The 24,896-nt window shown below is 38.4% G+C and overlaps 1 protein-coding gene across 6 annotated transcripts in view; it reads left to right on the forward strand.

Moving 5' to 3' along the window:
- Positions 1–24,896, forward strand: part of LOC135362140 (alpha-mannosidase 2-like) — a 141,028-nt gene that overhangs the window by 23,785 nt on the left and 92,347 nt on the right. For 5 of the 6 annotated variants that reach the window (XM_064575578.1, XM_064575576.1, XM_064575575.1 and 2 more), the window contains exons 5-6: positions 14,981–15,108; positions 23,672–23,845. In XM_064575578.1, coding sequence (XP_064431648.1) covers positions 14,981–15,108; positions 23,672–23,845 — 302 coding nt within the window. The remainder of the gene's footprint in view (positions 1–14,980; positions 15,109–23,671; positions 23,846–24,896) is intronic. The other variant, XM_064575577.1, reaches the window with a different exon arrangement.

Below are 24,896 nucleotides of genomic sequence, written 5' to 3' on the forward strand. Positions count from 1 at the left end.
CAAGTTAGTACTTGAATTATTTTAGTTTCATCTATGTAGTATCTGTCAGAACCACTGCCAATTTTATAGCATGAGGATAGTCCCCTTCTCCTTATTCTAGCTGGGTGCATATCTCTCTCTCTTTTTCTGCTCTGTTGGCCATTTTACTTACGTTGAGCTGTATGAAATTGCCGGTATTTCACCATTTTTGATGTACAAAAATAGCAATTTCATGGGATTCAACCTAAGATTAAGGATAGAAAATGGTAAGATGTGGTAAGGAGTGGGAATACAAATGAGAATCTAATGCTCAATTCATTGTCTTAAACTTCTTTTGACAGATGCTATTTTGGCAGTGGGAAATATTCTGGAATATAGGCCTGATCTTGATGATACCATTTTGCTTGAAGAAAATATTGTTTTTGTTTGTTTGTTCTTTTTGTTTTGTTTTGTTTTAAGATTTTATATTTATTTGAGGGAGAGATAGAACACAAATGGAGGGGCAGAGGGAGAGGGACAAGCAGACCCCTCTGCTGAGTGGGGAGCCTGACAAGCTCAATCCCAGAACCCTGAGATCATGACCTGAACCAAAGTCAGACGCTTAACTGATTGAGCCACCTAGGAGTCCCAAAGAAAACATTGTTTTTTATAGCAAAGTTAAGGCAAATGAGTTTTGTTTCTGGTCAAGCTTTGTCAGAGTTTTCTCCCTTCTTGGCATCATCATACACTTTTATTCACTTATTACATTTATCTGTGGAATTAGGGTCATAGCATTTTTTCCCCTACTTACTTAAACATAACATTCTTAGTATTTCTTGCCTAAATGTATGTTTTGGGGAAAAATTAATAGATGTACAGGTGTGCTTTCAGTATTTAAAATTCTGAGCTTGTACTAAGTGGTGTTAACTGATAGAATTTTTTTGACTGCTAGTATAATGCTTATGCAGTGGCTTATTTTTTCCTTTTTGAAGATGAGTCTATGGATTCTATGTCTGTACCTAAATTTGCAAGCTATCTATTGCAGAACAGAACCTGTTAATTCCAGCAGAGTTCCATGTAAGCTTTTATTGTCCCTGAAGAATACCAATTGATTGTGGGAACTTAACAGAAACATAACTCAAATGATCCCCGTAATCTATTCTAGCAGTGACTTGTTTGATTCTCACCCCCTGTGGCAGCAGTCTTCAGCTCTATAAGCTTTTAAAAATGAGAATCTAGTTAACTAAAGGGAGATCCATGCAAACAACATCTAGCCTTTTGTGTGTGTGTGTGTGTGTGTGTGTGTGTGTGATTCAAAGTAATTTAATCAATTATAGTCATGGTGCCTACTTGTAACACATATCCAGTGGATTTAAAAGAAACTTCCTCCCATTAAATAATCAACACATTTTCTGTCTAGGCTTGTTTTATTTTTGAAAATGACTAGGATGTTAACATTCTTTTTACTTTTTAGGCTTCATATTTGAATATTCTTCAGCTAAATGCAGTTAAATACTGCATGATGTTTATAATACATCAAAATGTGAATCGTTATTCAGAATCAAGCAGCTGAAACATTAACCTTAGCATTTCTTTTGACTAGCACCCAGCATATTACATACTTATTTTTTTCTCTCTGGGCACTGAGACACTGAAACAGTTTTTACGGTGCATGTGCTCTTGCTGTTGAGACTGGTGTTCAGTGAAGAAGCTTAATGAGTTGTTGGAACCTAGAACAGTTTGTGTTCACCGAAGTCTTGACCAGCTTCTGTGTGGACATTTTGGTATGAAATAAGGCTTCATATGTGTGTGGGGAGGAAAGGTATCATCAGTGAATGGTTATTGAAGTGATGGTTAATGAAAATATTTTATCTTCAACACATTGCTGGGTTTCATTGCTTTGCCAAGAATGCACAATCTTTTTTTTTTTTTTTAAGATTATTTGTTTGAGAGAGAGCGCATGCATGAGAGAGAGAGCACTAGCTGGATGGGGGAAGGGGCAGAAGGAGAGGGAGAAGCAGGCTCCCCGTTGAGCAGGGAGCCCAATGTGGGACTTGATCCCAGGACCCCAGGATCATGACTGAGCTGAAGGCAGATGTTTAACAGACTGAGCCACTCAGGTGCCCCAAGAATGGACAATTTCTAATCTGTCATTCTCTTACATCTTTTTTCCTAGGTTTATATTTAAGTGAACCTTGTACCCTATTTTCTTAACTATCTGTTTGCTTATTGAAATCAGAGAAATGGGGGCACCTGGGTGGCTCAGTTCGTTAAGCGGCTGCCTTCGGCTCAGGTCATGATCCTGGGGTCCTGGGATCGAGCCCCACATCCGGCTCCCTGCTCAGTGGAGAGCCTGCTTCTCCCTCTCCCTCTGCCTGCCACTCTGCCTACTTGTGCTCTCTCTCTATCCCTCTGTCAAATAAATAAATAAAATCTTTAAAAAAAAAAAAGAAATCAGAGAAATGGTTGAGATCACTTTCTTAAATAATACAAATCCAAACTTATTGATGTGCATTTCAGGTTTCACTATAAAAATGTACTTTTAAAGTTCTCATACAGGTTAATTTATTATACATTTTATACAGGTCAAATTTTATGGTACTTGACCGAAGGCTGCTGTGAAATTTGCAGAGCAATAAGAAGTTACAGTGTGTCTTGTGATGTTCAGAGCAAATTGCAGATTTGGACTGAGTTTAGAGGCTAAAGATACATAGCATTTAATCAAAGGAATCAAAGCAATTCGTCGGTGTCTAAAATAATCTTAGTTCTCATAGTTGAAGCAGCAGCATATGTGTATTTGAAGAAGTACGTATTTCACCCCACTTCCTCCACTCCCAGTTTATTTCCAATGAGGCAGCTTTGTGCAGCTGCCACCCCTCAGCCACTCCGGCTGCTGGCTTCTGTCTACCTCACGGATACTGGCACAAGCCACGAGGGACTTCTCAGCTGCTCCATCCACTGGATGTTGGCGCCGTCCCCCTGAAGGCTTTCTTTGCAGCATCAACACTGACCACTTCACTGTCCTTGACATTCTTTCTTTCTTGTCTTCTCTGACCCAGAGCTGTTTGTCTCCTGTTTCTTTTCCTGCCTTGCTGAGCATGCCTTTTTCATCCCCTCAGTTTCCTCCTCTGCTCACTTCCTCCATGTCCCTTTCTCGCCTGTGGGGTCGTACCCCTTGCTTCTCCTCTTCATCCTGCAGGCTCATCCACACTGTTACTTTAATTACTAGGTGTTTGGGCTGCTTCCAGATCTAGAGTGCCAACCTCAACTTCTTTTTTCCCTATTTAATGACAATAGTTACAGCTAACACTTCCTGAGTGCTTAACGTATACCAGGCATGTTGTAAGCACTTACATGTATTTATCCAGTCAGTCCTATAGCTTTCTTAGGAGTTAAGATGAGTTGAGTTTCCTTATGAGGAAACTGAGGCAGGGGTGTAAAGGAACGCACCTAAGATTCTCCAGCTAGTGAATAGGTCATGAAGACCAGAGCCAGGCAGCCTGGCCCCAGAATCAGTGCTGTTAAGTATTGTGTGCTCTGCCTTTTCCATCTGCCATTCAGGCCAAATCCAGTTAGTCCCCTAAGCCTTGTCACTTACTCCTCTTTAGTATTTCTGTGCTCTGGACCCCAGTTCCAGGCCCATTACTCTGTGTTTCCTGCTATTATGAAAACCTCCAGCTGGTCTTCCTGTGTCTAGCTCTGTCTCTTCCAGGTGTCCTCCATTTCTCCCACAGAGTTAGGTTTCTAATGTATCATTCTGTCCATGTCACTTCTTGACTTTAAAACACTTCAGTGATGCTTCAGTGTCAAAAGGTACAGACCCATCTCTTGTCTGGCACACACTGGCTCTTGCTCTGATTCCTCCCTACTTGTCCATCCTTCCCTCTGATCACTTCCTGCCTCACAGTCTATTCTTAGCCCTGCTGAGCTGCGTGGGTGTCCTCAGACACATGTTATTTCTTGTTTAGGAATTTGCCCATGAGTTGAGCTTAGAATTTTTTTTTTCCTTTTGTGCAATGGATAATCTCAGTCTTATTCATTTTTCAAGACTCAGCTGAAATATTACCTTTTTTCTGAAGCCTTCCCTTATTTACTCCATCATTCATTCAACAAATACTGTGCTAGACTCCGGGGATACAGGAGATGAGGAAGACAGACCTGATAGTAGCAAAAGAAACAGTCAACAAAACCAAAAGACAACCAACAGAATGGGAAAAGATATTTGCAAATGACATATCAGATAAAGGGCTAGTATCCAAAATGTATAAAGAACTTATCAAACTCAACACCCAAAGAACAAATGATCCAGTCAAGAAATGGGCAGAAGACATGAACAGACATTTTTCCAAGGAAGATATCCAGATGGCCAACAGACACATGAAAAAATGCTCAACATTGCTTGGCAGCAGGGAAATCCAAATCAAAACCTCAATGAGATACCACCTCACACCAGTCAGAATGGCTAAAATTAACAAGTCAGGAAATGACAGATGTTGGCAGGGATGCGGAGAAAGGGGAACCCTCCTACACTGTTGGTGGGAATGCAAGCTGGTGCAGCCACTCTGGAAAACAGTATGGAGGTTCCTCAAAAAGTTGAAAATAGAGCTGCCTTATGACCCAGCAATTGCACTGTTGGGTATTTACCCCAAAGATACGAATGTAGGGATCCAAAGGGGTACGTGCACCCCAGTGTTTATAGCAGCAGTGTCCACAATAGCCAAACTGTGGCAAGAGCCAAGATGTCCATCGACAGATGAATGGATAAAGAAGTGGTGTATATATATACAATAGAATATTATGCAGCCATCAAAAGGAATGAGATCTTGCCATTCGCAATGACGTGGATGGAACTGGAGGGTATTATGCTAAGCGAAATAAGTCAATCAGAGAAAGATAATTATATGATCTCACTGATATGAGGAATTCTTAATCTCAGGAAACAAACTGAGGGTTGCTGGAGTAGTGGGGGGTGGGAGGGATGGAGTGGCTGGGTGATAGACATTGGGGATGTATGTGCTATGGTGAGTGCTGTGAATTGTGTAAGACTGTTGAATCACAGAGCTGTACCTCTAACAAATAATACATTGTATGTTTAAAAAAAAAAAAAAAAGCAGGAAGGGAAAAATGAAGGGGGGAAACCGTAGGGGGAGATGAACCATGAGAGACTATGGACTCTGAGAAACAAACTGAGGGTTCTAGAGGGGAGGGGGGTGGGGGGATGTGTTAGCCTGGTGATGGGTATTAAAGAGGGCACGTACTAAATGGAGCACCGGGTGTTACATGCAAACAATGAATCATGGAACACTACATCAAAAACTAATGATGTAATTTTGGTGATTAACATAACATAATAAAATAAAAAATAAAAATAAATAAAATAATAAAATAAGGGAAAAAAACTTAGTATCACAATAAAGTGTTTGCTTCTATGGAAGCAAGAAGGGTGTCTTGGGAGGCTTCCTGAAGCAGGTGGTATTCAGGCTGAAACCTGAAAGGGGTTATAATTAGCCAGTTACGTAGGGGGTGGGGAAGGAATTCCAGGTTATGAGAGCAGAATTGTGATTATGGGCCAGGGATTATTAGCAAGAGCTTGGCATGTTCAAACACCCAGAAGAAGTTTATGAGGCTTCAGCAGTGAGGAGGAAGGTGTGTGTGCTCGGGCTGGTTAATGTCTGGTCATCAAGGAGATGCAGATTATAACTACTACAAGATTCTATCCCAAACCCTTTAGAATAGCTACAATCAAAAAGCCTGACAACACCAAGAGTTGACAAGAATGTGCAGCAACTGGAACTCTCATATTGCTAGTGGGGATATAAAATGGGACAATTGCTTTCTGAAAAGCCACCAAAGTTTTCCAAAGTAACACATACATAATGAGACCTAGGAGCCCCCTGCTAGGAATTTACCTAAGAGAAATAAAAACATGCTCACAAAAAGACTTGTTTAGACATTTTCATGGTGATTTCACACTGGAAACAGTTCAAATGTCCATCAGCAAGATAATAGATGAAAAAAGGCATATTCGTGCAGTGGAATTACTGCTCAGCAGTGAAAAAGAATGAATTACTGAAATACATGGTAAGATGGATGAATCTAATAAACGTGTTAAGCAAAAAAAGCCTGACAGAATAATAAATATTGTGTAATTTTACTTGATGAAGTCTAAGAGTAGCTAAACCTATCTATTATGATAGAAATGAAGTAAGAATGTCTTTCTTTTTGGAGCAATTGAGGTGGGAGATAATTGGAAAGGGGCATGAAGGAACTCTCTGAGTTAATGGAAATAGTCCATATCTTGTTTTTGGTGGTGATTATAGGGGTATAAACACTTGTCAAAACTGATCAAACCAAACACACGTGTATTGTGTGTTGATATCTCAAAAGCCCTTTAAATACAGTACAGCCATAAACATGATGATAGGTCTGTTTATTAACATGGAAAGGTGTGCACTGGTATAGTATTAAGTAAAAGAAGTTGGTCAAAAACTGTGCCTACCATAACCCCTTATGCATTTATAGCAAGATAGTGAATAAATTTTTGAATTTTATTCTTTAATCTCATATATATTTTGATTCATTATGAATGAGCATTTTATTAATTTGTTTTGGAAAATGATAGAGTGAAGTAATATTCACTATACAGTGAAATATTTAAAGACGATCCTCTTTTTTTTTGTTTTCTTTTTTCTTTTTTTTTTAAAGATTTTATTTATTTATTTGAGACAGATTTCATTCTTTTTTATGGCTAATATTCCATTATGTATATATATACATATATATATGACGGCTTTATCCATTAGTCAATGGACATTTAGGGTCTTTCCATAATTTGGCTGTTGTTGATAATAGTGCTGTAAACTTTGGGGTACATGTATCCCTTTGAATTAGTATTTTTGTATCCTTTGGGTAAATGCCTAGTGCAGTGCTGGGTTGTAGGGTAGTCCTATTTTTAACTTTTTGAGGATACTCCATACTGTTATGCAAACTGCACCAGTTTGCATAAAGAATATCCTCTTATTAAAACTTAACAGAAATGGGGGTCCTTGGGTGGCTCAGTCAGTTAAGCATCTGCCTTCGCCTCGGGTCATGATCCCAGGGTCCTGGGCCCGTGTCAGGCTTCCTGCTCAGTGGGGAGTCTGCTTCTCCCTCTCCCTCTCCCTCTTCCCCCGCTCATGCTCTCTACCCCCCTTCTCTCTCTCTTGCTCACATCAATAAAATCTTAAAAAAAAAAAGATTAATTGAGCCATCTAATATTGGAAATATTCTTAAATAACATTTCATGATTATTTTATGCTATAGCTATGTTAGTTTTCAATGTTTAGGAGAAATCGGTATAATATTTATAGTTTAGAAAAAATTTTTCATTTAATTAATGTGTTAATGTAAGTCCCAAGTGTATAAAGGGTACACAGTGAAAGGTAAGAGATGAACCACTCTTGTCTCTTTGCCATCTAGTTCTTCCCACAGAATGCAGCTGCTGTGAACTCTATTATAGATATACAGGAAAACCTATGTACATATACCTGTGTGCAAATACATGTTTATTATGCAAATGATAGCATGGCACGCACATTGTGCTGATCTTTTTCTGAATGAGTCTTTTTTTATTGTAAAATATTCATAACGTAAAACTTAGCATCTTACTGATTTTATTTGTACCATTTGATTGCATTAAGTACATTCACATTGCTGTGCAGTCATAACTATCATCTGTCTCTAGAACTTTTTCATGATCTCAAACTGTAACCGTACGTGTAACACAATAACTTGCCACTCACCTTCCCCGTCCTGCCTCTGGCATCACCATTCTACTTTCTGTTTCTGTAAGTTTGACTACTTTAGGTACCTCATATGAATGGAATAATATGTGTCTCACTTTGATTTCACTTAGCACAAAGTCTTCAGGGTTCATCCATGCTGAAGCATGTATCAGAATTCCCTTCCTTTTTTAAGGCTGAATAATGATATTTTATTGCATGAATATACCACATTTTACTTATCCATTCATCCATCATTGGACATTTGGGTTGTTTCTATCTTTTGGCTATTGTGAATAATACTGCTGTGAACATAGGTGTTCAAATATCTGTTCAAGTCCCAGCTTTTAATTCTTTTGTGTGTATATCCAGAAGTGGAATTGCTGGATATGTAGTAATTCTATGTTTGAATTTTTGCAGGACCCCTCATGTTTTCCACAGCAACTGTACCCCTTTACATTGCCACCCACAATGTTCAATAGCTCTGCATCCTTGACACCTATTTGCTGTTTTTTTTTTTTTAATCTAATTTCCATCCTAATGGATATTGTACCATGCTTTTCAATCTTAATATATCTTGGAGAACCTTTCAGGAAAGAAGAGCCCTTCTTTTTAAAGACAGTATAAAAATCTATTTTTTGACTCTTCCCAGTGGGTGACCATGTAGTTTTATTTCTGGTCTTTTGTGAATGCATGGAATGTATCTTTATATTTAGTGTGTATAATGCTTCTGTTTATTTTTATACTTTATTTTTTGACTTAATTTGAATGAACATGTATAAAAGTGTATATGCATTTTACAATTTGATAGTTACTGCCAGAAATGTGTAACAATACCGATTTCCATACATCTTTGACCTCATAGTATGTTACACAACTTTTTGATCTTTCCAATATGATAAATAAAAGTGACATCTTGAAGTTTTAATTTGCATTTCCTTATGAGTGAGGCTAAATTTCTTTTCATTTTTGGGAGGCCATCATTTCTGAAATATATGCTGCATATTCTTTGTTCACTTGTCTTTTGAGTTATTGGTATCCTTTTTAATAGGAACCCTGAGTGTTAAATGGTGAGGAAACTAGGTGTGACTCCTGCCCTCACGGAGCTTACAGTCTATGGAGGGAGAAAGACAGTAAACATATAGTGTGTAATTAAGTTTTGTGATAAATGTTATAAAAGGAAAGTTTTGGGCTTTATGACAGATAACTGTATAGGTGGCTGAGCTTTAGACGAGATGTGGTGGCTAGGAAAGGCTCCAGGTGGATCCACAAGAGCCGGTGAGGCAGGTGTTGGGAGGGAAGAGATGCCAGGCAGAGAGCGCGTGGACAGTGAAATGAAAGGAGTGTGGCTGGAATGAAGTGAGGAAGGAATGATGAGAGAACACATTTGCCATCTGTCCCTCACGTTCTAAATCTTTATATAATTTATTTTAGAAAGAGAGAATGTGTGAGCAGGGGGAGGGGCAGAAGAAGGGGGAGAGAGAGAGAATCTGTAGTAGACTCTGCACTGAGATCCGAGCCTGACCTGGGTCTCGATCTCGCCACCCTGAGATCATGACCTGAGCTGAAACCCAAGTCAGATGCTCAGCCAGCTGTGCCACCCAGGCGCCCCCTCGTGTACTATAGTTTTAAAGACAGGCGTCAACAATATTCAGAAGTATACGATGAATATCCCCAATTAGTATTCTATGAGGGGTCTTAAAACAGGTTTTATTTTTGTTCTCATATATTAGGTACTTCCCATGAAAGGCGTATGAATCAGGCACATGATAAGCAAATGTTTTTAGGCTATTAATTGATTTGTTGGGAGCCTCCATCTTTTGAATTTTCCACGTAACTAAATTTTTATTTAAGAATGAATTCCTGTACATCATCTTATATTATTTCATATTTCCCCAGATGTGTGATTACAAATTCAATTTGTTTTCTCATGTGAAATTAATTTGTGGTTCTTTGAAGCTGGCTAAATGATGCATTTTTTACTACTAAGTTATCTGTAACCATTTCCGCATTAGGGAAAAAAGCTCTTTGAGTCTATCTTTCTATGTGTGACCAAGTTCCAAATGTGTGATGAGTCTACAGAGGGGAAAAAGTGACACTCAGAGAAAATGATTTGCAGCTTCGTGTGGTCAGCAAGGACATTCTTAAGTGTAAATTCTGCATCTTAGGCAAATTGAGCTGTGACAGATATGCTAAGCCTAATTTTGATCGGTTATTTTGTTAAGCTTATTATACCAAATTCCTAGGCAATGAAATAGTAGAAACAGAAATGTGTAATGCTGTTACCAGTGGTTACAAGTCAGCCATTTGAAAAAGTGAAACAGGAGTGTTGTTAATGTTGAAGTTAATGCCTGGTTTCCTATTTTCTGTATGTCTATATTCTTCTCTTTCCCTCCCTTTCCCTGTCTTTTCACTTTTGTTTCTAGATCTCATGTTTATTAGGAAATACGAGGAAAAGTGTACATGCAAAAATTTTGCCAGAAGCCAGTCTCTTGGCAGAAACGATGAATAGATCCGATGGAGTGGGCATGTCTTTTTCGATTTTGTATTCCTCTGGGCCAGAGAAATAGCTCAGTTTTGCTTGTTGAGCACTAAGTGCATGGACATTGGAAGCACCTGTATTCTAAGTGACTTTTTCTGTAGCTGTAGGTACTTCCCATTGCTTGATTTAAAAAAAAAAAAAAATCAAAGTCTCAAATATACAGTTGCGGTCTGTCTTAATTTTATTTTCATCATGTTGCTAACAGTGGCAATTTATAAATATATAAATAATATATACTTAATATATAATATATATTTAATATATATTTATTTTATATATTATATATAAATAATATATATATAAATAAAAAAGCCACCTTTTTGTAGGCTACCATAGCCTTTCTATTATTGCTTATAAATATTTTTCTAAGTCTTTCCTGAGGTGGTGTTTCTGTAGACTGGCAGTTCTACTTTTTGTACTTGTTACTAAATGATGAAGATCATTGCTGTGTTTCTCAATCATCAGGTTAATGTTTTCCTCGTGTTTCTTTGGACCTTTTTTGTTTTTCTGTCATTCATGAGATACTTAACTGCATATATTCTAGAATACAGGCATATACATGGGAATTTTGTGCCCTTCTCTCTTCTGCAACTGCTGTGTGTGGGTTTCTGGTTTGGTTTGGTTTTGGTTTTGGGGAGTGTTTTTGCCTAACGCAGTGAATATTTAATATAAGACCACACCTTCCTGCCTCTAGGAGTCTTCCAGTTTATCATCTGGTTTTCACCATTCTTATGTATAGACTAGGAAAACCAGGCAGTTCAGTGGAATAGGAGTACTCACCAACCTGATTGTTTGGCCAGGTGTCTAGTCATTGTTATATTGCTTCGTACTTCATATCATGTTTTTTTTTTTTGTTTTTTTTTTCCGTTTGGTTTTTCTTCTGCTTGGTTAGAGACACTATCCTACGAAAAGCTAAAACCTGTGTCCTTTCTGGCCTGCGACTGTGACATTCATGCCTGTTGTGACCTATTCATATAGTTTTTCTTAAAAACCTATATGAGCATGCTCTTTCAAAGTATCAGTCTTTTGGCTTATATGACATAATAACTTGGCTTTCTTACAAGTTTGTTTTAAATCCCTCTGAGTGAAGCTTTTATAAATAAAACTATATCCCATTCTTTTCCAGTAATGTAATTTGCTATTTTAATCATATAAATATTTAAAAAATTTATTTCTCAGCTTTATATTCTGGTCCACCAATGTGTCCTTTTCTGAGTAAGTCGCAATTACATGGTAGCTTTTTAACTGTAAAAATGCCTTTTACCAAGTGGGAGCGTAGGTTGCACCTCATTACTGTTTTCTAGAATGTTTCAGGCTGTTTGCACAGATTTATTCTTTTTATCTTTCACATTTCTTATTGCCTCTATTTCCTTTTATATTTTCCTTCTGCTTGGTCCTTGACTCTCCTTTTGATTGTTTTCTCCTCACCTCCTAGCTTCTCTGTTTCCTCTTTGTTTTAGTCCCTCCAAGCTTAATTTTTCTATCAGCCTCTTTTCTTGAACTTTTCATCTTCGGTTAGCTCCTTTGGGGTGTCTCACCATCCTATCGGACAGCCTTATCCAAATTTATATTTATGATCCCAAAGTGACCTCCCTTCTCACCTCCACTGTGTGTGTCACACTACGGTGCCGTTAGACACCAGGAATTAACACCCAAGACATACGTGCTTTCGTCCTTTGTTCTATTGCCAGTCATTGCCCAATTCCCATGGATGAGTTTTCATGAGACACCTCCTTTCTCTCCTTCCTCTTCCATATTTCCTACCACTTTCATATTTTTTAAAAAGATTTTATTTATTTCTCTGAGAGAGAGAGAGCAAGCAAGCAAGCAGGAGCAATGGGAGAGGGGCAGAGGGAGAAGCAGACTCCCCTATGAGCAGGGAGCCCGACACGGTGCTTGATCCCAGGACCCTGAGGTCATGACCTGAGCCGAAGACGGACACTCATCTGACTGAGCCACCCGGGGGCCCCACCACTTTCATATTCTGGGTCGTACCACCTCACACCCAGATTGTTCAGACCCCTTTCCACCTGGCCCCTTTCTGTCCAGTTTATTTTGCATATGTCTGTGAGCTTCATCTAATCTAAAACTTTCTGTCAATACTGACTTTGAGCCGAGAGTCTCGTTCAGTCATTCATCATTTATCTCACAACTGTCAGAGTGCCCCTTACATGCCACACACACTTCTCAGTGCTGGGTGTGGATAAGTGAGCAAAACAGCAGGTGCTAGGGCGCCTGGGTGGCTCAGTCAGTTGAGCGACTGCCTTCGGCTCAGGTCATGATCCTGGAGTCTGGGATCGAGTCCCACATCAGGCTCCCTGCTCGGCAGGGAGTCTGCTTCTCCCTCTGACCCTCCTCCCTCTCATGCTCTCTCTATCTCATTCTCTCTCTCAAATAAATAAATAAAAAAAATAAAAAAAAAAACAGCAGGTGCTAGTCCCTGCTCTCTGGGAGCTTACATTCTGCTCTCATGGCGGGTGGGGTTGAGGAGGGAGAGGGAGGAGACATACATGGAAACGGAACAAGGTAATTCTGGTTGGTGATAAATGCTGTCGTGTGAGAGTGTGGTAGTATGGTGGGAGAACTGATTTAGGTTGGGTGCTCAGGGAGATTTCTCTGGGCAGGTTTTATTTGGGCTGAGACATGAGGACACCTGGGACCAATCAGTTTGGGAAAAATAGGAGAGAAGAAAATAAGTAGGTAAAAAAGATCGTGGAAAACATTTTAATGCATGGGAGGCTTTTCATGCCTTCCCCAAATTGACAAGTCAGTCTTTAAGATAAGCATTGCATTCGAATAAGAACTCAATACTGATCACAGACATCTGGGGCATCATGGGGAGGAGGAAGGGATAGATTGTTTACAAATGGACCTGGGGAAATTAGTTAATGTATATAGTAGGTATGATTCTTTGCTCACTTAGCTGTTTCTTGGAGTCCATTCATGCCTGGGGATAGGGATCATGTAGCAAAATAAAACTGAGATGAGAAATTCCATCATTGGAGTGTTTTTTTTTTTTTAAATTTTAATTTTTAGACTTCTTAATCTGTAATTTCTATTAACTGTTCAGAAGCAGCAAAGACTTTGTTTTGACCAATTTATTTCTGAAATTTTCCAAAAGATCTCTTTACTGGAGTGCTGAGATAAGGAGCCACGTTTCTATATTGATGGCCAGAGTTTAAATCCCAGATCTGTCCTGACGTCTCAGGCTTCCACGTACTGGTCATAAGACTTAAGAGCTGGGTCTGGGCCAAGGCCTCCAGAGTGTGGCTAAATCTGGCAATCACCAGAAAGATAAGAAAGAGAACTGACTGGAAGCAGTTTGACAGTAAGAATAGGATAAAATAGCCTTGGATTTAGTTGTGTTCTTAAAGAAATGTGGGTTTTTTGTTTTGTTTTGTTTTTGGAGATTCCCAGTTTGTATATTGTTAAGTTCTTGATTTGGGCCTCTGAGAATCTAAGGTTTGACTGGACATTTGGGTTTTTTTAGGCACTATAATGAGCCATCATAGTGTCCATGTGAAATTATGTTAGTTGGTGATTCCCATGGCAATACAGGATTAAATTAACATTTAAAAATTTTATACAAGGAATTATTCATTCATTTTTAAAATTTGTGTCCATTATCCACTCTCTCACTGGTTGTATGGTTATGCACATGTTTGAATAAATCAGATGTTGTGTTAATGTAGTGGATTCTGTTATAGGCTTTGTAGGAAAACGTTTATCTTCTATGCCTCTGGGCTGCTTTAACAAAATTTGGCTTGGTATTCGGCTGTTCAGGGTAGGTATCCGGTGATGTGTATCCTTATTAAAGCTGCTTTTCTTTCTGGAATTCTACACAATTTCTCAAGCCATCTTACTGCAGACTGACAAGTCTATGGCATTTAAGGTGTTTGCTTAAATTCTTGACCTCTATACTTCCTCAGGTACTTCTTCAAATTTTTAATAGTCTGCGATTTTGTTTTTTTTTTTTGGAGGAAGGGATCTTCTTGTAACAATTCAGTTGTTCCAGGGGTGGGGAATCTAGTTACCTTGTATGGCATTATGGCAAAGGAGTACCCAATGGACAGATAATGGTAATGTTAGAGCTTTTCACTCAGTAATGTAAAATAAACTATATAGACACATTTTAACTGAATCTGGAGCAAAGTGCTTTATGATGTTTTCTGTATTCCCAGAGGCATATGTTATTTACTGGCTTTACCTTTATTATTATTACTTTTGTGTAGTTTGCATGATTAACTTACCATTGTCAGAAGGACTAAAATGAATATTGATATTCAATATAGGTATATTGAAACAAATATCATGCTTAAAACGACAGCCCTCCAGTAAACATTCAGGACATACTGCAAGTAAAGCACCTTGCTAGGTGCTTTGTAAGATTCAGAAATAAATCAGATGTGTCTCCTGACATCAGGATCTTTGAAGTTGTCTGGGAGATTATAACCTTATGAAAAGGAACTTCCAAAGTGACCTGCAGAGGCTTTGCCTAGGAAGGAAGGGTCACATACACACGCTTCACTAAGGATGTTTTATCACCAGGGCCCCAAAGTTGAAATTTATTCCCTGGTTTAAAAAACTTTTTTAGTAACTCATGTAAGTAATGTTTATACTTGCTTAAGGGCTGTCCCTGATGTTTATGCTATTTTAAATCTTTTATTTGAACTTTTCTTGTATATGTTATTGTAAACTCCTATATTTATTTTCTCTCTAGTTTGCTACAGAATGGTCAGTTTGAAATTGTGACAGGTGGCTGGGTTATGCCTGATGAAGCTGCTCCACATTATTTTGCCTTAATTGACCAACTAATTGAAGGACATCAGTGGCTGGAAAAAAATCTAGGTATGTATTGACGTCTTTTTCCTTCATTTGGACTACTTTGGGCAATTAATTTTGGGGAACATGAGATGAGGCTCTATTTTATTTTTTTAAATAACTGATTTTCCCAGTATTTTTTTTATCCTTCATTAATTTATGATGTTTCCTCCATCATAAGCTAAGTTGCATAAATATAATGTGGTCATTTTTAGTGTCATCTACTTTGTAATCTATTATTTTGTGTACTGTTTTTATTAATTTTTAGAATAATTTTCTTCTAACAGTATCCCATTGGGATTTTAATTTTATATTAGTTAAGACTGTTGGTTAGAAGAGGCAAAAACCTAATTTACTTGCCAAAGAAAAAGAAGAACAAAAGGAAGGTATTAGTTTTGTCATTGAGAATTCAAGAGGTACGGTAGGTTCAGGTAAAGTTGGATTATATTGTTTGGACACTATCTCTTTTGGCTCTGCTTGCTTGCTTGCTTATTTATTTATTTATGAGAGAGATAGAGGGTGGGGAGGGGCAGAGGGAAAGGGAAAGAGAGAATCTGAAGCAGTCTCCATGCCCAGCATGGAGCCCTACTCGGGGCTTGATCTCACAACCCTGAGATCATAACCTCAGCTGAAATCAAGAATCGGATGTTCAGTCGACTGAGCCACCCAGGCTCCACTTGGCTCTGCTTATTTTTGCATGGCCTTAGTCTTCTCCTGGTTCTCTTCACATGGTGAGTAAGAGGGCCATAGGCAACTAGGATTCTCATCTTCCCAGTCTAATCAGTAGAAGTTTTTCTTAATGTCTTACCTAATTGTCTCACTTTGGATTAAGTGCATAACTCTGAGCCAGTTTCTGTGGCCAGAGGTGTAGAGGCTGAAATCATCAAGCCCTAGTCAGTTTATTGGAAATGGTCATGCGGGAGAGGGGTTTGTGGAAGGCATGGTCCGCTCTACTGGAACCATGTGAATAGGTCCTCCATGGGAAAGAGGGATCTTGTTACCACAAGACATGGGGAAGAGGACACTGCCCTGATAAAACCAGGTGTTCAATACAACTGGTAAGAACATGGGACTCATTTAAATCTTTGCAGTACCTAGTATTTGCATCCTGCAACGTGGTATGTAATTCTTTTCAAATATTTCATATCTGAGTACAATTTTGTAGCATTTAGGAAATCCAGGTCCCCAGACACCAGCCAAGGGCAAACCTTCCAAGCAAGACCTTTCTAAAGATAGCACTTTCAGACCCCCTGTGTTATCTCTTTTTTGTGTACAGGCGTGATATCTGCAGCTTATTCTAATAACAACAACAATCACACCAATGATATGGCAAAAGAAAAAGTAAAGCAAATATGTTAATAATTGGTAAATCTGGTGGAGGAGTTTATGGGAGTTCTTCATATTTTTCTTAAACCTTTTCTTTTAAGTTTGAATTATTCCAAAATATAAAGAAAGAATGAATGGGGATGGCAGGGATTTTATCTCTAACACAGAAAAAAATTTTAAATAGGAAAAAAATAGAAATGCCAAGAAGTAAGTCCAATAAAAAACATCTATCCTTACCACACAGATACTGTGGAATTGTTTCACTGTGTTTAAACTGTGTAAAAACAATGTAGTTTATGCTAATCACAGATGCTACTGTGATCATGTATTGAGTTCTTTTCCTTCTGGAAGTCCAGAATCTTAATATGTACTGCTAGGCTGAGGATGCCTCCATGACCAGCCCCCAACAAATACCCTGAACGCTGAGTCTCTTCAGGAGCTTCCTTGTTTGATAGCATTTCACTTTTGTCACAGTTGTTTCAGTTGTCACAACATGGAGGGATTGAACCCATCCTTTGTGACTCCATAGGGAAAGGACTGTTAGAAGCTTGTGCTTGGTTTCCCGTGGACACTGTGCCCCCTGTGCCTTTTCCCTTTGTGGATTTTGCATTGTGTCCTTTCACTGTAATAAGTCATAGCTGTGGGTATGACCATATGCCGAGTCCTGTACATTTTCTTAACAGCTCACTAAATGGGGGTGGCAGACTTAGGGACCCCCTACACAGTGCCACTTTTCTTAAATAATTATGTTCTAAACCAGGAATATTTCTTTTTATAAACTTCAGTTTGGGGATTTTTTTCTTTATGTTTAGCTTTTATTGACATATAAGTTCTATGCAGTGCAACATGCAAATCTTAACTATAGAGTTCTAGTTTTGGCAAATATATATACCCAGTTAAGCCACTTTTTCATCACCCCCGAAAGTTCCCTCATCCTCCTCAACTCTCCTGCAGCCAACTGCTCTCTGATTTCTATCACTGTAGATTATTTTTGCCTGTTTCAGGACTTCATATATATGGACTGACTCCTTTGGATCCATCAGTTTTTGCTCAGCATAAATTTTCTTCTTAAAATTGTGTTGTCTCCAATATCATAAAATTTATCCACCTAAAGTATACAACTCAGTAGTTTTTAGTCTGTTCACAGAGTTGTGCAACCGTTGCCACCCTCTATTAGAACATTTTCAACATCCCCAAAAGAAATCTCTTACCCATTAATAGTCACACTCCTTTCTTGACTCCACCCTTCCCTGCCCCAGGCCCATGCCACCACAAATCTACTTTTTTTTTTTTTTAAGATGTATTCATGTATTTTAGAGACAGGAGAGAGTGTGGGGGGGGGCAGAGGAAGGGCAGAGGGAGAGAGAGAATCCAAGTAAGACTCCCCACTGAGTACAGAGCCTGACATGGGGCTCAATCTCAGGACCCTAAGATCGTGACCTGAGCCTAAATAAGAGTTGGACGCTTAACCGACTAATCACCCAGGAGCCCTCTCACCTGCTTTCTGTGTGGATGGATTTGACTCTTCTGGACATTTTACATACACCGAATCATACAATATGGCCTTTATAACTGGCTTCTTTTACTTGGCACGATGTTTTCAAGTTCATTCATGTTGTAGCATGTATCAGTGCTTCATTCCTTTTTATAGCTGAATAATACTATTTTGTTTGGAAAGACCACAGTTGTTTCTCCTTTTTTCAGTTGCTAGACATTTAGAGTGTTCCCCTTTTTGGCTACTGTGAATAATGCTGCTATACACACTTGTGTAAGGTTTTGTTTGTTTGTTTGTTTTTTGTTTTTTTTTTCCCCAGCAAATATATTTTTTTAATTTAAATTCAATTAGTTAACATATAGTGTATTATTAGTTTCAGGGGTAGAATTTAGTGATTCATCACTTGCATATAACACCCAGTGCTCATTACATCAAGTGCCCTCCTTAATGACCACTGTCCAATTACCCCATCCCCCTACCCCACACTAGCGTAAGTTTTCGTGAGGACATATGTTTTCATTTCTTCTGAGTTTATACCTAGGAATGGAATTGCTGGGTCATATGGTAGCTCTGTGTTTAGCATTTTGAGGAGCTGCCTAATTGTTTTCCATAATGGCTGCACCATTTTACATTCCCCCCCAGCAATGTATGAGATTTCTAATTCCTCTACATGTGCAACATTTGTTATTGTCTTTTTTATTTTAGCCATGCTAGTGTGTATGAAATGGTCCCTCATTGTGGCTTTGACTTGCATTTCCCTAAAGACTAATGATGTTAAACGTTTTTTCATGTGTGTATTGGCTATTTATATATCTTCTTTGGAGAAATGTCTGTTCAAATTATTTGGCTATTTTTACATTTGGGTTCTTTGTCTTTTTATTGTTGACTTGTAAGAGTTCTTTGTATATTCTTGACGCTAGTTTCTTGTCAGACAATGATTTGCCAATACTTTTTTCCATTCTGTGGGTTGTTTTTCAGTTTCATGAAGGTGTCCTCTGATGCACAAAAGCTTTGATTTTGATGAAGTCCATTTTAGTTTTTCTTTTGTCACTTGTGTTTTGATGTCACAGCTAAGAAACCATTGTCTCACCTAAGGTCATAGGATTTACTTTGTGGTTTTTACCTAGGAACTTTATGGTTTTTAGCTCTTACATTTAGATAATGGACACATTTGAGAAATGGAATATCTTTTTGTAGCTTTGGCTGCATTTTGTAAATTCATGTTCTGTTTTGTTTTTTAAGCAATTTAGAACAACAGCATGTTGTTTTGGATACTTTATATTTGGTCATGGAATGCTTTTTAAATTGTTCTGTTTTTTGTTAATTTCTGCCTTTGTGACCTCTGTTATGCAAATATGATCATTATAAACCTTTTGAAGTTTGAGTTATTAAGATTATCTTTTACCCAAAATATCATAAACTTTTTGAAGTTTGAGTTACCAACATTGTCTTTTGCCCAAAATACCTGTTTTTCTAACTGTTCCCTGACTTTTCTTAAGCTTTAATATTAAATGTACTTGGAATAATCCAGTGACTAATTATATTATTCATATTACTTCTGTTCTAATTTTTAAGTCTGTTAGGTTTGTCAAAAATTGAGGGGTGTATTTTATTCTTTTTAATGACCATTTCTTGTCATTTTTCCTAACAATTTTTACTTTATTATGTATTTTGATAATCTTGCTTGATGGCACAAAATCTTTTTCATGATCTTTCCTGGTATTATTGGCAAACATACCCTTTATAAAACTTTGGCGCTTTTTTATGCTGCGCTTTTACCTAAATTTGCCCCTTACCCCTTTTAAAACAGTACTTACCATACCAAGGAAAACCCTAGTGGGATACTGGGGTCCTTTCTAGGTCTCTGCCTAGCTCTCACCTCCTTTCATGTCAGAGTTTTAAAAAATATGGTTTACATTCTTCCTTTTCTGTATCATCACCTCCCAGGGACTCTTATGTCCACTGCAGCTAGGTTGCTGCTCCTGTGGATCATGTGAGTTTGATAGGGAAAACATCCCTAACGTTGCTAAAATCTGACATCACTGTAGAATTTGATGGTGATTTTTACTCTCACTTGTAAGCTAATTCCGCCCTTGTTATTTGGGACATTGCAATCCTTTATTATTTTATAACTTAATTTTGATATAATTTCAAACTTATAAAAAGCTGCATGACAGCTGGGAAGGGCTCTTTCATATGTCCTGTACTTAGATTCATAATGCATGTTTTTCTGAAATATTTGACAGTAAGTTGGAGGCATCTTCTTTCTTTATCTTCCAATACTTCATTGTGTGTTTTCTAAGAAAATAAGGACATTTTCTTCTTAATCTCAGGAAACAAACTGAGGGTTGCTGGAGTGGTAGGGGGTGGGAGGGATGGGGTGGCTGGGTGATAGACTTTGGGGAGGGTGTGTGCTATGGTGAGTGCTGTGAATTGTGTAAGACTGTTGAATCACAGACCTGTACCTCTGAAACAAATAATACATTATATGTCAAAATAAAAGAAGATAGCAGGAAGGGAAAAATGAAGGGGGGGGAATGGAGGGGGAGACGAACCAGGAGAGACTATGGACTCTGAGAAACAAACTGAGGGTTCTAGAGGGGAGGGGGTGGGGGGATGGGTTAGCCTGGTGATGGGTATTAAAGAGGGCACGTATTGAATGGAGCACTGGGTGTTATATGCAAACAATGAATGATGGAACACTACATCAAAAACTGATGATATAATGTATGGTGATTAACATAACAAAATTAAAAAAAGTTAAATTAAAAAAAAGGACATTTTCTTATATAACCAGAAGAAAGTTACCAAATCCAGAATGTTAGCAGTGATATAATACTGTAATCAAATTCATAGGCTATATTCAAATTCTCAATAGCATTTTTTTTTTTTAATAAAAGGTGCTTTTTTTTTTTCCCTTTAAGTCCAGGATCCAACCATGCTCATGTGTTGCATTTAGTTATCGCATCTCTTCAGTCTCCTTTAATCTGGAACAGCTAGCTCCTCAGCCTTTTTTAAAAATTTCTTGACCTTGATATTTTTGAGGAGTGAAGGACTTTGTTGTAGGAAGTCCTTTTATTTGAGTATGTCCATTTCCTCACGATTAGCTTCAGGTTGTTTTTCCTTCCTTCCCTCCCTCCTTCTTTCCCTCCTTCCCGCTTTCCTTCTTTCCCTCCCTTCTTCCCTCCTTCCTAACCTAAACCAATCTACTTTTTTTTCTTTTTAAAGATTTTATTTATTTGTCAGAGAGATAGAGAGCACAAGCAGGGGGAGTGGCAGGGAGAGGGAGAAGCAGGCTCCCCGCTGAGCAGGGAGCCTGATGTGGGACTCGATCCCAGGATCCTGGGATCATGACCTGAGCTGAAGGCAGTCGCTTAACCGACTGAGCCACCCAGGCGCCCCTAAACCAATCTACTTCTTTTGCTCGAATATCACTGCAGTGATGTTCTGTTGGCCTCAGTGCATCCTGTCAGGAGGCACATGATGTCTCCCTGTTCTAATACTGGTGCTGCTAGCCTTGGTCAGTTGCTTAATTTGGGTCTCTTAAGTTTCTTTGCTGTACTGTTACATCTTTCTTCTTTAATTAATAACTTATTTGTGGGGGACACATTGAGATTAGCTAAATATCCTATTCCTCATCAAACTTGCCTGTTGTACTTTTAGGATCCATTGATGGTTTTCTAATTCTGTCATTCCTTCTATAATTATTAGTTGGCATTCTACTGAAAGGAATACACCTTTCCTTTTTGTTTTCCTTTATTTCCTATTTCTTTTTTTATTTTCTTTTTATTTAGGGCTCATGGATCTCGTGGCTTCTTATTTTATTCAATGGGTTATAACCCAGTACTATCATTGTTTATTTTGATGCCCCAATTGTCACACATTTGGATAGTGGAAGCCCCTACAGGCTATCTCCTGAGTTATTTTAATATGTTCCGATGATTCTTTGACCATTTCTTTACTTTATGCTGTAAGTATATGTTCCGGGCTTATTTTGTATTTTCCCAGCCACCGTCCTGGGATGAGCCATTTCTTTAAGGTTATTTTTAATAGAGCATAGTGTTTAGAAGTCATCATCTAGAAGCTAAGGTGTGCTCATTGGTCCTGAGGTGTTACTGTATCTAGGCCCTCCTGGGGCAGAGCTAGAAAATGGGTGTGGGTGTGGGTGTGTGTTACAAAACTGTAAGTTAGTGCTGATACCTCCTATTTCAAGTCAGGGTTCTAAAGTACATTCTGCTCTCCCACATTTACATATTTGGTAGTTCCTTAACAGTGTGAACCCTGGCTCCCTGGTCTTAATTTGCTCAACCTTAGAATACATGAAAAGTAGTTCCAGAATTGTTAAACCATACCACCACAAAAAACCAAAAATACTAAATTGAGTGTGATTCAGTGAAACAACTGACAGCACAGAAATATGAGCTAAATTGGGTGGCTCAGTCAGTTAAGCATCTGCCTTTGGCCCAGGGTCCTGTGTTCAAGTTCTGCATCAGGCTCCCTGCTCAGCAGGGAGTCTTGCTTCACCCTTTACCCCTCCCCCCTGCTCGTGATCTCTCCCTCTCTCTCTCTCTCAAATAAATAAAATATTTTTAAAAAAGGTTTCTTTACAGTTTTTAGAGGTGAATTACATATGTGAAAAACAAAAATATGTGGTCAGTTCTTTGAGTTTTGACACATATTCTTGGTCCTCTGAGAGTTCTGACTTTTTCTCCTCAGTCTCCTTTGCTGGCTTCCCAGCTCTGTGTTCATCTTCAAGATTGTTCCACAGACTTCTTCCCTCCCCTCCATATTCTGATACTCTGTGTTACACCTATTTGCATGATATTCTGTGCAGTCAGGATCAAGATAAACTCATTTTTGTAATCCTAGAACCTCTCATAGTCTAGGTATATGGAAGTGCTAACCAGGTGTTTGAAAAAAATGCACATAGTAATACTACGTCTATAGATTTCTATAGGTTGCATGTACAAGTTTGCTTTTGAGTATCCTGAATAAATAAAAGATCAGATTTGTATAATGCCAGATTACTAGTCTTCTTTCATTAATTCCAGTCTTTACATTTATTATGTTTATTTTTTACATTGTACCCTATGTGAAATTGAGCTATATCTTTAGTCAATGGCTCTTAACAGTTGCTGTTAGTCAGTTGTGGAAAATTCCATTAATCCTTTCTGGGTAGAGAGAAAGTACCAGCATTATATTATATTACAATTTTATTATATTTCACTAAGATTTAATGAAATATGGTGCAGTTATTTTGGTCACTTCTGCTACTGTATAAAAAGATGATTTGAAGCTATTGTGAGGTATGAAAGACAGCCTGAAAATTCCTTCACATTGGGATTGAGGAGTCCAGGTTGAAATAAGTTAGCTTACTTTTCCTTATTACATAGCAAGTTGCTGGGTTATCCACCTCAAAGGAAAACAAGACTGTGAGGTCTTAGAAGGATGGGGGCTAGGTCCTGTTTGTTTCTCTAGCTCCACTAAATGGCAGGAGCTTTCTAGTGTCTATGAGATGGCAGAGTGCTGATTTCAGTGCCAGTTGACTAACCTCTAGTGCGATTCCTCTGCCTGGGAAGAAGACATGGCAGGGGCAGCATCCTCCCGTCTGGGAGCCCTGCTGGGAACGTATGCTCAAGGGGAATGCTGGGCAGATGCCTTGTCCTCAGACCCAGAATACCATAGAACTCTGATGGCTCTGAATGGATTGTGACTTCTTTTCGTTTCATTATCAGTTAAAAAAATAACACTTATTTTCTTTATCGACAGGAGTGAAACCTCGGTCCGGTTGGTCTATTGATCCTTTTGGACATTCACCAACAATGGCTTATCTCCTCAAACGCGCCGGATTTTCTCACATGCTTATTCAGAGAGCTCATTATGCAGTTAAAAAACATTTTGCATTGCATAAAACGCTGGAATTTTTTTGGAGACAGAATTGGGGTACATAGGGTGTGATGAAAGTGGAAGATCTCACTTGACCTAGATGTTATTTCATAAGGGTTATGAACTCCTCCTGTTACGGGCTTTATTCAGAGTGTCAGTCTTGAAAATTAGGTTGCTTCAAGATATACGTTCTTACGATTTTTTTCCCAGTGTATTGGTGTTAAGATTCTCTTAAGCAGTGGTGAGGATATTTATCTATAGAACACCGTGGATTCTTTTTTATGCCTAAAGGAAGTAAATAAATGTAAGGAATTAGTCTTTTGCAAATAATGCTTTTACATGCTTCTGTTTTGAAAAGGACTTGTTTTATCACAAAGTTGAACATGTGTGAGAACTTATATCCAGTCCTTTATTTCACATTCAGCCTGTGTTTCCTCCTTCTGTCTTTCCTGTCTCTGCATCTAGTAAGAATTGCCTTTTAAACCATTAATCCTGTCCTCCTGAACAGCCCTCCTATTACCTGTCCTGCTTGTTTTCACGCTGTATTCTGTGGGTGCACAGGTGTTCCCAAGGTCATACTTCTACAGCTCTTTGCTGAGGGGTGGGAAGGAGACAAGATTTAGGCTTCTTGAGAGGTTTTTGCCTTTCCCAACCCCCATTTAATTCAGAATACCTTATTATTTCTTTTTCTTTATTGAGTTCTTTATTCTGGGCCATGCATTGTACTGTATGCTTTATATCTGCTCTCTCACTAGATCTTTATCCTTTATCTTCTCTTCTCTCATTATCCCTCTTAAATGGTGAAGAAATGGATGCTTAGAGCTGTGAAGCCTTTTGCCAAAGTCGTACAGGTAGTAGGTACAGAGGCGAGATCTGAATCCAGCTTTGTGTAGTTCAGAAGCCCAGGCTTTTAAGCCCCTGCCATTCACTGCTTTCCCGGTACTGGGCTTTCTGTAAGATTTCATCCACAAAAAGGGTTTCATTACTAAAACAATGTTCAGAAATTACTGCATTGCATCATACTTGTTTTCCTGTGTAAGTTAGATCCCCCCTTAAGTGTTTTCAAAAAATCGTTTGTAAAACTAGACAGTAACTTCCTGATACGTAC

The sequence above is a fragment of the Mirounga angustirostris genome, unplaced genomic scaffold, assembly GCF_029215605.1.
Source record: "Mirounga angustirostris isolate CCGP_5_RB_7025 unplaced genomic scaffold, mMirAng1.0.hap1 SCAF_12, whole genome shotgun sequence".
Taxonomy (NCBI): domain Eukaryota; kingdom Metazoa; phylum Chordata; class Mammalia; order Carnivora; family Phocidae; genus Mirounga; species Mirounga angustirostris.